Source organism: Eleginops maclovinus, chromosome 14 (genome assembly GCF_036324505.1).
Source record: "Eleginops maclovinus isolate JMC-PN-2008 ecotype Puerto Natales chromosome 14, JC_Emac_rtc_rv5, whole genome shotgun sequence".
Lineage (NCBI taxonomy): Eukaryota > Metazoa > Chordata > Actinopteri > Perciformes > Eleginopidae > Eleginops > Eleginops maclovinus.
In genome coordinates, this window is record NC_086362.1 from 7,575,967 (window position 1) to 7,591,512 (window position 15,546).

A 15,546-nucleotide genomic window follows, 5' to 3' on the forward strand; every position below is an offset into this window, starting at 1 on the left:
CAATATCAGAGAGCCACACTTTAGACAATAAGACAGAACTATTGTCTTAGTGTGCCAATATCATACAGGAGCCTGCAAGACTATAATGTTGACATTGGCTAAAGCATTTACATATCAAATAAATGGTGTTCCTCGCCCTCTTCTTTTCTCCTGAGAGCTGAATAGCAATTGTGACTTCTTAAAGAACAGCAAAATTATGATCTCTTGAGCACTTTTTTTTTAGAATACATTGCAATTTCACAGGAGTTGCTTTTTATTTCGCATGAATTGTCACATCCAATTACTATATTCAACACGCATCCATGCTCCGAGGCTCGCTGCTGGCCATTGTGTTTGATCAGGTATACTTTTGACTCGCTGTAGAATCGGCTAATTGTCTGCGCGACCTTGAACAGGCTGAAGGGAGCTTGGGCAGCAGCTAGCTTGTAAAATGAATCCCTTTCCCCCTCCTCCCCGTCTCTCTCCATTTGGATGAACACCTTTGAATGTGCGTTTTTCCAGATTAGACCATTCCCTCTTTCAGTGATAGGTGTTACGTGATGTTTAAGAAAAGATACATTTATATGACCAGGCTTTCTGTTACTTTAGCTCTTCTTCCCAGAAAATGCATTGTAATGAAAAGTTAAATATAGTTGGTGTGATCGTTGTAAACTAACTAAATACAGATTATAAGAATTAATGTGAACGATGATCCCAGACAGTGGTGGAGAAGTACTCAAAAGTAGGAATTATTCAGTCTTAAAATACTTCATGACAAGTAAGTCCAAAATGGGATGCGCTACTTGACTAAAACGACAGAAGTACTATCAGGTAAATGTATTTAAAGTAAGAAAAGTACGCAGTTTTGCAGTTTTCCCAGTATAACATTCCTATAGAATATCATTATTCAGATTTTATCACCAATAAATGTTTTACATACTGGGTGGATTAGTTGTAAAGTGCAGCATAATATAATATAAATGTAGCTACTAACTATGAGTTTGAAATAAATGTAGTAGAGAAGTACATAATGGAAATACTTGAGTAAATTAAAAGTATGTCCAAACAGTACTTAAGTATATTACTTAGGTAAATGCACTTTATTACAATGCTCAACTGATCACAGTATGAAACCTACTGTGTCTGTATCATTTTAATTTACCAATGGAGCTACTAGAGTTCTTGGAGCCTATCACATTAATGCCTAAACTTAATAGAAAACACCAACCATAACCATGCAATCACAGTTAATGGCTGTAAAGCAATATGAACAAGTTTACAAGAAAAAAAGGACATGAGGGGAATTTTGGTATGTTTTAATGGGTCTGTCATCCAGCTAAACTCCCCTGCTCTAACTATGATATTAAGTACATATGGCCACTGTGGGACTGAGGTGATTGGTTATTGTTTTAATAAGCTGCACATTAGCTGTGTGCAACGACAAGCAAACACGGTGCAAGTCACCTACAAACTTTTAACAAGTGTGACTCCGGAGCAGCTCTCATTACCTTAATGGATACCCAAAGGGATAAAGATGGCTTATATAATATATATATTGCACAGCATGTCAAGGACTTGGAGTGATAAACCAAATAATGATGCATGGGCCAATATGTCCAATATAACTTACAGTGCAACAACTGCCAAGAAAATGACCATTTGTCAAAGTATGCATTATATAGGGTGGGGATTCATTAAAGCAATTTTAAAACATGCAACACGATCCATCAGTCTAAACACAATGTCAGTTCATGCAAGGACACAGAGTTGCATGGGAAAGTTTTGCAGTTCAGTCTGAAGGCACCCATTTGTAATTCAGAGTATTTCTGAGAAGATTTATCCATCGAAGTGGTTTCTCGTGCCAGATACCCAAAAGCATTGTTGGAAGGCGGCCATGATTGTCGTTTGGCTGTTTGCAGGCTGTGGCATCTCAAAGCTGTTTCCAGACTGATGTCTCCTCATGAAAGTTTAATGAAGAAAGTGTTTCCAAAAAAGGTGCCGTTTACGAGAGCGGCGGAAGACTCTAATTAGCCATATCACAGCAGGGGAAGGGGAACTTTAAGGTGTACATAAACCTCATTGGCATTCAGCATAAGCAGGAATTGTTTAGCAGATTTATTTTTTCTTACAGAGAGCTCGCGGAAAATATTCCACACTGCACCCTCTCAATCGACACATAGCTCTGTGAGCTTCAGCCAGAGCTACTCTGGCTTTGATTTTCTGTTTTCACTAAAAGAACATGTTTGGAGTGAGGAGCAGAGTTATCTCCTCTCACATCTGAATGAAGCCCGCTCTCCTTCCTGTTGTCAGGAAGAGGAGACACAGGCAGGAACAAGACAGCTCATTCAACAAACTGAGCCACCTGTCATCCTCAAAGAACTGCAAGGCCCCACCTCCCCTGAACACAGCCATTGTGGATGTAGTTGCTACTGTTTTTTGGGGGAAATCTTTTTTTTCCGATTACAGATATATAAAACAGAGAGGTAGCTATCTTCTCTGAACTCTCTATGTTCAAATGTTAACTTTTTGGTGATTTTGTGTCCCTGTCAATACAGCTAAATGTCACGGCATTAGAGATAATTATTGCTGGTAAAAGAGAGAAAACGAAAAACTGACTTATGAATCTAAATCCAAAAACTAAACATGTGTTTTGCTCCTCTCACTATCACACACTCCTCTCTACATATGTTTAAATATTCAACACAAATACTACTCATGCTGTTGATGTTAAGGACTTTCTGAACCTGAACTCATCATGTCTCTCTTGTGTCCCCAGAGGACCAGCTGCCCCCGGGGTTCCCCACCATAGACATGGGCCCCCAGTTGAAGGTGGTGGAGCGAACACGCACTGCCACCATGCTCTGTGCCGCCAGTGGCAACCCCGACCCCGACATTTCCTGGTTCAAAGACTTCCTTCCCGTCAACACCACCAACAACAACGGGCGCATTAAACAACTCAGATCAGGTAGGTTTGCCCCCGCTGAAAACTGAATTCAAACAGGAAGCCTTCTTCTTCTGTTGTCCTCTATATGATCGGCTCCCCCTGTATCAACCTCTTCTTCCTCCCATGATTTAACTTGTCATTTGGCTTTTAATTTTGTAGGTAATGGCATTGTTTCTACTACTTCCTGTCCTGTATCTGTGCGCCCGGTGTGTGTGTCTGTAGTGTGTCTCCCTTCGTCTTCCAGTGTTGTCATGGCTGTAGGATTGTCCCTCTGTGTGTGCTGGCTTCTACCCCGACCTCTGCCTCATTGCTCACTGCTGTGACTCTTTACTAAGAATTATTTTGCTGTTTTGTGTTGATTTCCTTTCAACTGCATTGGTGCAGAATTTCTATTGGAGCCATCCTTCTTAATTTCTTATGCCTTTTGTTAAAAAAAAAGAGAGAGAAGGATTAATATTCAACACTTGGTTTCGTTCAGAACCTGTTAAGGAGTGCACTTAATTGTAAAATAGGAAAACATGCAGAAAAGCAAATTAATCAGCGTCTTGTGGATTTGTTGAGATTGTTCTTTTGAAAGAGGGATCTTTAAACATCCTCTAAATAAATATTTTCTTTTCCTATGTTGTATAACTGGACACTAATCAGCCACAGTAGTGTGTACAACTTCACAAGGCTTTCCCCCCGATTCTTTGGATTTACAGCCCCTGCTTAAATGTTTTTATTTGCCTCTGACATGACCCTAATAACCCCATAAGCTTGAAAATCCCCGGTTTGATTTCAATATCTTAATAAAATAGATTATTTGTTGTTTTCAAATAAATACTCAACTCATAGCTGCAGCTTTATGTGCCAGTTCAAGGCGACACATCAGAACAACTACTTGTATATTTTCAGTAGTATATGTTTGATCGTGTGTCTTCAGATTTCACAGCTGTCCTATGTTAAACCTGTTAACCTTGCTGACTTGTTTCCAACAGAACTGTGTAGAATTAACCCGTATTTTCTAATGATTCACGTAGAGTTGATAAAGCATTAACGAAACCTCTGTTAACTAAACTCACTTAAAGAATATAATCATATTCTTATGCTGTCTTTCTTCTCTCTATATTTTTAAATCTACAGAATCCTTTGGTAAGTGCTTAGCTCTAAAGCACACATCACCCCCCACTAATTTCATGTTTCCAACAACTATTAAAATGCATGGCATGCATTTTACTAACAGATAGTTTAGAGTCAGGGTTAATACTAGAGACACATACACTATTCCCTCACTGTCCCACCACCAGCTGTAGCACCACTTTTACCTGCAGATTATAACACCAAACGTTAGCTTAGCATTGTCATATACTGACCCGCGTAATGAACTGAACTCACATGTGTGTTACTCACTCACTGACCCACCACTCACTCACTTATACTCTAACACCAGCACACTAAGAGTTTTAGGGAGGTGACCAGCTTTGTTTAGCTCAGGTGAAGCAAAGGTTGTTATATCAAATATGTCTGCTCTGATCTCACACACAAAGTCCTCAAAGTCTTTCCCCTCAGTAGACGGTCTTCAGAAGCTATTGCCACTTCCAAAATGGCACCTCCCCGTGGTACACCAATGTACTTCTCTCTGACCCATGATTTTCTATGATGAATCCTGTACAGAACAATACTTATTCTCTCTCTCTCTCTCTCCTTTCTCTTTCCTCTCGTACCTTTATTTACGTACCCTGTTAAATCTAATTTGATTCTTCTTCCAAAGCCCCCAGCCTCTATCTACTCGTACTAATGCTTCTTCTTTCTAATCTTATTTGCATTCATATTATCCACCCAGGTGGTACACCAATAAGAGGTAAGAGTGCTGAACTGACGTTCACAGAATGAAAATAATACCAATTCATTCTTGCTGTCAACCCATCCATTCACTTGAATCACCTCCATTTCTGTCCTGTTTACCGAGACCAAATCCCATTACGTTCATACGGACCTTCCTATTATTTGTCCTGTTTCGTTCACTAAATTTGTATTCCATTCTTTTTTTGTCTATGCTTTATTTACTCCTTTGTATTCTGGTTTTTCAAGAGCCTGTTTAGCTCAGTTGTGATATGCTTGCCTTGGCTCAAATAAGCATATCCAATGACAATTATTTTTTCAAACTATATTTTTTCCGTTCATTTTTGTTTTCTTTTTGGCCATAGCAAATCATTTGTCCCTCTTTTTGTCCAACTAAAACAACCAAGCATTTTTCCCCCTTAGCTGTTCTTGTTCAGCACTAAAACATATGCACAGATGCTGTGGAATAACGCAGGCATGCTGAAGACAACATCGCCTCTCCTCTGCTTTTTTCTCCCAAAGAAATCTTTCTATCTTTGCAAACTATTTTTTTCCATTTCTTCTATTTGCTTTCCTCTCCTGTACCTCTACAAAAAAGCCCAAACAACCACTTTTTTGATAAAGTTTCTACGGTGCTTTTTTTTCTCTTTCACCTATTTTTCTTACTTTTCTTGGGTTTGGAGAATATTTTACTTTTTGACTTTTTTTCTTCAGGGTTTGGGGAAGGCAAACAGTAGAGTCTGGCGAGGACCTGATTGGCTCATTTTTGCCTTGTGAGACGAAGCTGAGGAGTTGTTGATGCATAAAGCCATTTTTCCCTGGGTCATGTGACACCACACTGCTGATCCCATTAGTGGATTTTTATGGGTGTCTTTTGTAGCAGTGGTTGGTTACTTTCTTGTCCGCTCAGGTCGATATTTTGAATTTTGTCTTCTAATACAAATGCATTTTATTTTTCAGCTAAGGGTTGTCAGAAGGTTGTAAGTTGTGCCGACATACATTTCTTGCCAAGATTTGCATGTCCAAACTTTTGTTACAGAGGATTATATGTTGCTTTTGCCTTATATAATACTTCAATTAACATTTTTCCACATAAATGAGCAGCATTTTTCAATTTTTTGTATGGGCTGCATTTTTTTGAAAGACACTTCACCTAGATGAAGTCCCAAATTATTTAGTTATTTGAAAGTTGCACTTGATTTGTGATTGAATATGCTAAAATTCATACCTAAATTTATTTCGTTCAATTGTCCTCCCTTGTTATGCTGCTTTCTTATACTGTAAACCTTTTTTTGTTTGATCCATGTTTCCCTGAAGCAGTATCACTCATCCCCATATTGACCAGTCCAGTGACATGTTGTATATTGAAGGGCTTGCCCCTACTCTTCAAATGAAATTATGACTTCTTTTTTTTACATTGGCGTTATGATGAGTGTCTTTTTAGACCCTATAGCTTTAAATGTTATCAGGTTTTTTCTCTAAAGAAGTCATCAAAAAGGTAACTGTATTATAGATCGAAGATAACTTAGCTGTTTTATTTTCTTCTCTTTTGGATTTGGTTCACAATTTTTTTCTTTTCCCTCGGGTTTACTTTAGTTACAATAAATATATATGTATTGCAATGTCTTGCATGAATACTATTTGCAGCTTTAGTAGGATAAACACAGCCTTTGTTTGACCTCATCCAGTGGATCAGGCTGTGATATTGACGGGGGATAAACTTTAAAATAGATAGATTTATAGCAACAGATAGCAGTTTATAGGATATTGTTTAATAACAACTTTCCTCAATCTGTCCGACTACTGAGGCTAGATGAAGGGGCTGATGTTGCCCCCCTTGAGGTCAAACACCTTCTTTGATTTTTGTTTGTGAACTTGATGTGAAAAACTTCATTTTAACCAAACAAACTCCACCACCCCATTTTCTATTCCCAACCAGGAGCCCTCCAGATAGAGCAGAGCGAGGAGTCGGACCAGGGGAAGTATGAGTGTGTTGCGACCAACAACGACGGGACCCGCTACTCTGCCCCCGCTAATCTATATGTCAGAGGTAGGAAACACACTTGGGAAATACTGGCATGCTTCTGTCAATATTATGATAACTTTCGCTTTAAAATTCATGAGGAACCTTTAAAAATCAGCCAATAAAGTCTGCAGGGCCACTTCCTGTGAGGCTGCTGTAAGTATGCTTTGTTTCTGATGCTTTGCGTCTCTTCTAATTTTTTATTTATTCTTTTGCACTCAACTTACCTGCACTGATTTGAACCTACGAAATCTGCTCTGTTGTGTGTTTTTGTTCCTTCCTGTTGATAATCCTGAGTTTACAATGAAAGGACTGCCTGCCGAGTTTATCCACTAATTGCCTTTCAAACCGGACCGACTCTTCCCCAGCAGTGAACACATCCTCACTGGCCTTTTCCTCTCTATTGATCAACATTAGAAGGACACATTCAATCTCACTAGTTTTACTGACATTTAACAATTATTACAAAATCAATACCAGTTAAAACTGGAATTACGTTTGTTTTTAATGTAAATGGTAATTAATGATCCTGTCCAGACGAGAAAACTATCACACCAGAAAAAGCTGTTTGTAAAATAAAGTAAAAATTGTTTATGTTAAGTTGTTTTTTGCCTTTGTGCAAAGTTAATGCTCAAATGGGTTCTTATGGACATAACAGCTGTGACAGAAGAAGAATTAAAACAAATCCATGAAGAGTTTATCCCTTTCTCTCATAGATGAGTAGTAGATCTACTTCTTTTTAAGACACCGTACAGCCATGAGTAAAGTGTAGCCATTTACCAACAACTTTGTCCAAACCAGCTGATGGACACGCGGCTTAATAACGTTTATTTTTTGGCAACATTTCAAAAGAAAGCTTTAAGTAACTAATTTTTCAGCCTGTAGTCTTTCACTCTTTTGAAGCCAGAACTTGTTATGCAGCTGTTGTTACTGCTTCTCACTTTCACTCGCATGCAGCAGTCACTGTAACTCTTCCAGTTCTTTGAAAATAATTTATCAATAAAAACATATGAGGAAGCAGATGGATTTTAAATGAATTTCACAACAGTCTTCTGTGTTATGGTTGGCTTTTGTAATCAATCACAATATAAAAGAGCAAAATGCATCGATTGTAATTAATATTCAAGTTTTACAACATAGAATATTGTATTAAATATAAATATTATTTCTTATCCTATATATCACCTTGTTATTTGGGTGCCAGTGTGATACAGGGTGCTCCCTGCACACTGTAGACTGGAGGTCCTTCGACTTGTTTAACTTTAAAACCTAAAACAGGCCTTTTTACTCTCTGTGTTTCCCTTGTTCTTCTCCTTTCCTTATTTTATTTTGCATCACATTTCCTACATCCCTCAGAGCTTCGAGAAGGTTGGTGTGTTTTGACTTTTTGAACACAACACAAAACAGTTCATTTGTCACAAAAATCTTTTTCTTTCGATACAATATTTTTACTTCTATTGATATTCGTTTTTATCTTTGTCGCTCATTAAATGTACACGTTTCCATTGAAAATGCCCTCGCTGCTTGACTGTCCTACAGATGGTGCATGTTTGCATCTTTGTGGCGGGTGGGAGGGAACAATATTTGCATCTGTCGGAGCGTCGATTTGCATGTTCACCTCTTATTACCTACTGCTAGACATCACTCTCATAAAGCTTTACCCCGTCAGTGTTCCTGCTTGGTTATGAAGACAAACCACACCGCTAAGAATGCACATTTTATTTACAACACCAGCATGAACCAAGTCCTTGAATATAGACTCCAGGAACAAATAGCTGCAGCTCTACAAAGATGCAAAGTTGCTCCATATGAGCATGATCTATATCTCCAGAGAGCCATTTAAACATCACTAAACCCACGTTCTCCCTGTGGTTCTCCCTTCTATTGAAGTTAGAGGTAAAAAACAAATTTATAAAGCAAAATCAATCCTTTTGTTGTAATTGGCACTAAAGTAAAGCGCCAAGTGGTAAAGAAAACAACTCTGCCCGAAGATAATGTTTCTGCACAGGAAGTCTGGAAAGAATAAAGTATTTAGAGTGTTATCCATGAGACTTGACAAATGTAATGATATTCAAATGAGCAGGATAATATTATGTCTGTGGGGAGCGTGATCCAATTGGATATTAATTAAATATTGAGTGAGAGAAACGTTGTATTTAATAATGCAAGGAGTTCCCCTGGATTTCCTCTCTGGAGAGCTGCAGTCTGCTAACAGAATGGGCTTTGTGAATTAGAAGCAGGAAGTGTGAGCCTGTTTTGCTGTGGAATAAACCTGCACATAATACTAGTTTAGAGTCACAGGAAAGAGTTTAGAGGGAGTTTACACAGCAGGGTCTATTACCAGGTAATAAATCAAAGAAATCAGACCTTTAAAAGGGACTTAATACTTTCAAAGTTCACAAAAAACGTAATATTTGTTGAATAGCACAAGCACAAACACTGACTCCCTTGATGTTTAATATCAATACCTGGTATATATGTTTGTTTCCTTTATGCCGTAGCTATCAAAAATCCTCTGTGCTTGAGTCTTTTTGGGTAAAACCAAAGGAGCAATAACAAACCTATTGTCCTGTCTATCCCGTGTTAAGATGTTGCCCTCCTCTCTAAGTGTTTCTTCGTTCCCCCTGGACCTTGAACGTGCACTTTCCACATTTATAACCCGCAGCAGCACCAGACTAACCTTCCATTCCACTGTGTGCTCCACGTCTTCCTCCTGACCCTGTTACTTCTGATTTTACCCCAGAAGCCCTCTCCTCTCCCTGACTCTCTCACATGGCCCGCCTAACAGAGTCACGTATTGTTCTTGTATGCATGACGGACTCCGGTTCCCCACCAAAAGGCCTTGAAGCCCTCCGTGTGAATTATGAATGTTAAACATTTAAGTTAACCTTAAGAGTGTTGTCTTTTCTTTCAAGTTTTACTTTGGAGAACATTGTTGGGGTGAATGTGTATCTGCTAGAGCTGTCAAATGATTTAAATCCAGATTAAAATCAAGAGAGCTGTAGGTTAACATTTAACAAAATAATATCACACTTTGTTGATTTGAAGTTATTGTTTCAGCAATACTTTTTTTAAAGTGCTGCCCAATGATGACTTTCTAAACTGTACATAAGTAATTGAAAAGCTTTTATCATTGATATTTAATGTAAAAGCACCCTCTCCTCCAAATAATACATGTGGCTTGCCTCGATCATTTACTTGTTCTGAGGTAGAGGTAAAGTTATATTTCCAAACTTTCTCTCTGAGTATCCTCTTTTTTCCCTTAATCTGAAACTGAACTGAGGCCTGTAGTCATGTTCAAATGATTTGAATTAAAATTAGTTAATCTCCTCGATTTGTAATGATTCGGAGGCTCAGACTGATTTGTCCAATCACAGAATGAAGTGCAGCGAGAATGCTTTGAGCGTTAGCCTAATTGCTCTTCTTGTTATAAGATGGAGACTTCTCATTGAACTCAGCAGCATAAAGACAGTATGCATAACTTCACTTTCTTCCTCTGAGCTGTCTGTCTGAGTTCACAGGTATAAATACATTTTAAAAAGTAATAGCTAAGCAGGGAAAATGATTAAAGGTTATTGTGTTTACATTTGATCCAAGGTGTGAATCATAACATTTGACAGCCCTGGCTTCTACTTCAAATGAGCCTAAATGAGGCAGTAAAACATAATTCCCATTTTGAGGCGTGATATGTCGTTGTGTGATGTAAGGATGTGACGCATTATCTCAAATCAGCTGGAAACAGAACGTCCTGTGAAGTGCTGTGGTCTCTCAGCACTTTCGCTCTCTCTGTACCAGTGATACAGTGTTTTCTGCATGATTCTTGTGTTGATGTTTACCCATTCACCATTGAAAATATTGGATCAAATGTCATTTGTAAGCCTTCATCAAACATAAGATTGTATTTTTATGCTACAATTCAAACTTTAACATTACTTTAATCCTATTATATAATATATAAATGTATCAGGCCTTATAATGCATTCCCTGCTGGGTTTTTACGCTGTGTTTTCTGTGTTTCAGTACGCCGGGTGCCACCACGATTCTCCATCCCACCCACGGACAATGAGATCATGCCGGGTGGCAGCGTCAACATCACGTGCGTGGCAGTGGGCTCACCCATGCCGTACGTCAAGTGGATGCTGGGAGCTGAAGACCTCACGCCTGAGGATGACATGCCCATCGGACGCAACGTGTTGGAGCTCACAGACGTGCGGCAGTCGGCCAACTACACCTGCGTGGCCATGTCCACGCTGGGGGTGATCGAGGCTGTGGCACAGATAACGGTGAAAGGTAAAGAGGCTTCTTCTTATAATAACGACTGAAATGTCATCAGTAAGCTCCTACAAAAGATACATAAAGGCTAGAGCTAGACTTAATTATTACAGGTGTGAGTCTGTTGGTACTTCACCATTCAATTTGGATTCTTGAAGTCACAATTCAATTCTAAATTGACTCTGGATTAAGTACATAGTGTTGCTAATTTAAGGATCGCCTCTCCTAATGAAATCAGTGTGGCAAAGGATGGCATGAAAGCAGAGGAAAGTGTGCAAAGACTTGGATTGTTTTATATTTATAAAAGTTGTGTCAACAGATTGCAAATATGCAACCACACAAAAGCAAAAACAAAGATGAACATATGATGCCTGTTTTTGAATACATTGGAAAGCTGAGGCTGGTGGCCTTTTCTCATAAACTTGCCGATTCCCACATTTGTTTTTACAAACCAAACATAATTAGAGTGATTTTTCAACATCCTTGACATATTTTATGAGTTAAATAAAACTCTGAGAAGATTCCAATCTTGATTCTAACAGGAATGGATTTATTCCCCCTACCCTAAAAATAATAGCTTCCTCCAAACGCTCCAAATTCTCCATGAAGTTATATAAATCAATGTGAAGCAACTTTAAGTTAGGAGTAAATATCCATGCTGGGACTACTTGCTGTGCTCTGCAGAAAGTTATTTACGTCTCGCCGCCACGATAAGTCATCTGAGAAGATTCCTTAAAGCCGTAGACAAGCCCAGCCCGGCCTGCCTGCATTAGATGGCAGATTGAAAATAGTGAAGTGCTTATCTCTCAGCTGGAGAGCTGCACAGCCACAAGCTCACCATTTCTGTTAGCAAGAGGTAAAGGATGGGGGTGGGGGGTACTGGGTACTGGGTACTTATCTGTGTGTAATCATATCTACACAGCAGCGCACCACAAAGATATCCCAGATTGGTGTCGCCGTGTTCACGTGCACACCAGGGACAGACCCACATACGCACTCAGCTTTGTTTTTCCTCAACATTACATGGTGATATTAGTCACAATATAACAGTCTGACAGCAAGCTCCCCCAGTAGCATACTTCAGATGGCATATAAAGACAATATATGGCCCTGATATCTTCTGCTATGTGCCACAGAGCGGGGAATTAAAGCAATAAATTGAGCTGTTAAATTATTAAAGTGATAAACACTGGGAGACCTGAGATTAACGACAGCAGGACACTGAGCTGCTGAACACGGGGGACACAATCTCACCCTACTTCATATGCAACTTTACAAATAGTAACTAGAAAAGTGATATTAATAGAAAGCTCACAGCATGAGTCTCTAGATATAAAGCATGTTAAATCATCAGTGTATGAAAAATGAATGCTTCCAAAAAAAAAAAGCCTTTTGGACCGATATTACATCAAAATAATGCTTTTCTTTCCATGAGCATGTTTTAATGGTGTTATTTTCATCACAGCATTACCCAAGGCTCCTGGCATCCCCGTGGTGACGGAGCGCACAGCTACCAGCATTACGTTGACGTGGGACTCTGGGAATCCTGAACCCGTGTCCTTCTACATCATCCAGCACAAGTCCAAGTACTCGGAGGACTCGTACAAGGAGATAGACGGTGTAGCCACCACCCGCTACAGTGTGGGGGGGCTCAGCCCGTACTCTGACTACGAGTTTCGCGTTGTAGCGGTGAACAACATCGGACGCGGGCCCCCCAGCGAGAGCATAGAGGCCAAAACAGCAGAGCAGGCCCCAAGCACGGCCCCGAGGCAGGTCAGAGGTCACATGTTGAGCACCACCACTGCCGTCATACACTGGGATGAACCGAGGAGCCCAACGGGCAGATAATGGGCTACAGGGTCTACTACACCATGGACTCCACCCAGCACGTCAACCTGTGGGAGAAGCAGATCGTTCGGGGGGCAAACTTCGTCACCATCCAGGGGCTCATCCCCAACAAGACCTACTACATAAAGGTGCTGGCCTACACCTCGGTGGGGGATGGACCCCTCTCCACTGACATACAGATCATCGCCAAGACAGGAGGTGAGAATTCAACAAATTCAAACCTTAATAAATGTTTAGCCTCCATAATTTAAGCCCCATTTCTCTATAGTCACAGACCCTCATTAGTGGTCTGCAATTAGCTAGGAAAAACACATTCAACTCTATGCTGTGTTTTTATTACAATATGCCTCTCACTACAAAGTGACATCTGTGTCTGTATTGATCATGAATACTTCAGGATGTAGAGGGTGATAGATTCATCTCTTCTCTCTCCCGCTGCAGTTCCCGCCCAGCCCACAGACTTCAAAGGAGAGGCAAAATCAGAAACAAGTATTTTACTCTCGTGGATTGCTCCGGCACAGACCGGACAGGAAAATCAGATCACAGGATATGAGCTGATGTACAGGAAGAGGGACGACAAAGAGGAGGTAACTATTATTGGATTTAGAGCCTGTGATGACAAACTAAACACTCAGAGTAACTACACGAGTGATATGTTGATTGTTTGCAATGATGTGTATGCTTTATGAAATCCACAACTTTTGATATACTTTATTAAAGGAAGACCTGATACAAATATATGTATGGAAAAAGAAAACTGATTTGTAGGATTTATTTTTATTCTCATATGCTACATTGATACTGGACATGAAAGATATAAAGAAAGATATGTTGAAAAGTAAAGGGTGTATTTGACTATTTGAAATATTCAGTGTTATTTAGGTTTATTTAAACACTAATTAATGGAAGTTCACTGAACAGCCTTTAATAAGTAAGTGTGTAGTTATAACATATTAATAAAAGAGGGGTAGTATTTATTGTACATATTTATTACATAAAAAAGATTCATTGTAACTTTATTAGCAGAAAGCAGCAGTTAATTATCTTAAAAAACAGACAGAAAGAAGTGACGATGTGATCTTTGTCCACAGAAACGCATCAGCTTCGAGCCGACGACAACGTACCTGCTGAAGGACTTGAAGCCCTTCACTACTTATACTTTCCGACTGGCAGCTCGTAGTAAACATGGAGTAGGAGCATACACCAATGAGATCTCTGCAGAGACTCCACAGACACGTAGGTCTTCTTCCTTATCTCAGACAGTTTAAACTCTTTGGGAAGGAACACATTTTCAAATGCATTTTAAAAGTGCCTCTGCAAAATTCAAAAGTGACTAGAGTGTAAGGAAGCTCGTGAGCACAGATAAAGCAAATCAGATGTTTTCTTCCAGAGGCGTGATGCATTTGAAAAGATGTAAACATTTAAAAAGAGTGAATAAGTGTTACTTGACCATGCAGGACTCACTTTGAAAAGATTGCATGGACAGGCTTTCGTGTGAAGTCAGGAGACAAGGTCACAATAACCTCCCCTCTCCACCTATGTTGTGCAAAACAGTCCTGACTGAAATAAATGATAAAGCTTTGAATTATTTATATGAATGCCCAGCAGTTTCTCATAAGTAAAGGGCATTTGAGGAAGCCTTGTCTCTTGACATTGCATGTCAGCCTAAACAAAAAAGAGTAGAGGATTTTTGATCTTTCTATGTAGCTACACTGCCAAGAACCACTTGGGATTTTCCCCTTTTCAGCATTGACGTTTAAACTCAATTCAAATTCAAATCAAAAGGGTTGTGGGGTAACGATATCATAGAAAGCTCAAAGCAAGTATTGTCTCTGTAGTTAGGGACATTTCCATTCAAAAGACCTCAGATTTATGAAACAGGTTGAAAGAGAGAAATTGGATTCTGTTACTAAATCAAATTAAATCCAGTGTGGTTTGACTCGAGAATCCCCCTTGAAGAAATCAAGCGTTTGACTTTTAAAAATAAATCTGAGGTCTGTAAAAGACAAGGTCAGGATCAGGTGGGTATGAAAGCTCAAACAGAGGTCAATGAAAAAGTGCATGCCAATGTTATCAGAATCTAATAAATCAGTCGTGTCTCCTTGGGAAGTTCTCTGTTGTACAATCAGGCTTTTACCACAAACCAACAGGCTTCGGAAAGGTTGGTGACGAATACAACATTTTTCTATTTTGAATAGTTAAAGCATCAACCTTTATGTTTTTGGATTGATGGTAACTGCTTGCCAAATTTCTCCTAGATATCACTATATTGATTTTGGAATGGTTAATCTTAAATTACCACAAATATGTTAGATTTAAAGGATATACTTAAGAGACTATTAAAATATCATTTGTTAATCTTTTGTTTTATAAGTATTATTTTGACAACAAAGGTAGGTTACATTTGTTAAAAATGTTGTTTTTTTCCAATCAACACCTTCCATCCATAATCAGCATGTACACTTGTGTTGATTGTTTCCTTTTGTTTTGTCTTTATTTGTGATGTTTCATATATTTCAAATACGTTTTGTTTGCCTTCATAAGTCCTTGTGATTTTTCCTCATTTTGTGGCATTTTATTTTCTCCTTTTCCTTTGTTCGGTCACTTCTACCATCATCACCCCGATCAAACCAAAAACTGAAACTCCTTTAAAACAAAA

The 15,546-nt window shown here is 39.1% G+C and overlaps 1 protein-coding gene and 1 long non-coding RNA gene across 2 annotated transcripts in view; one reads left to right on the top strand and one right to left on the bottom strand.

Annotated features, from left to right (window-relative positions):
- The window catches only part of LOC134875715 (uncharacterized), a 373,215-nt gene that overhangs the window by 336,572 nt on the left and 21,097 nt on the right, over nucleotides 1-15,546 (bottom strand). The gene's annotated exons all lie outside the window — the stretch shown is intronic.
- The window catches only part of LOC134875714 (receptor-type tyrosine-protein phosphatase delta-like), a 305,785-nt gene that overhangs the window by 258,084 nt on the left and 32,155 nt on the right, over nucleotides 1-15,546 (top strand). Inside the window, 7 exon segments of the mRNA XM_063900319.1 lie at nucleotides 2,756-2,944; nucleotides 6,684-6,794; nucleotides 10,788-11,057; nucleotides 12,505-12,864; nucleotides 12,867-13,085; nucleotides 13,329-13,474; nucleotides 13,979-14,123. Coding sequence (XP_063756389.1) covers nucleotides 2,756-2,944; nucleotides 6,684-6,794; nucleotides 10,788-11,057; nucleotides 12,505-12,864; nucleotides 12,867-13,085; nucleotides 13,329-13,474; nucleotides 13,979-14,123 — 1,440 coding nt within the window.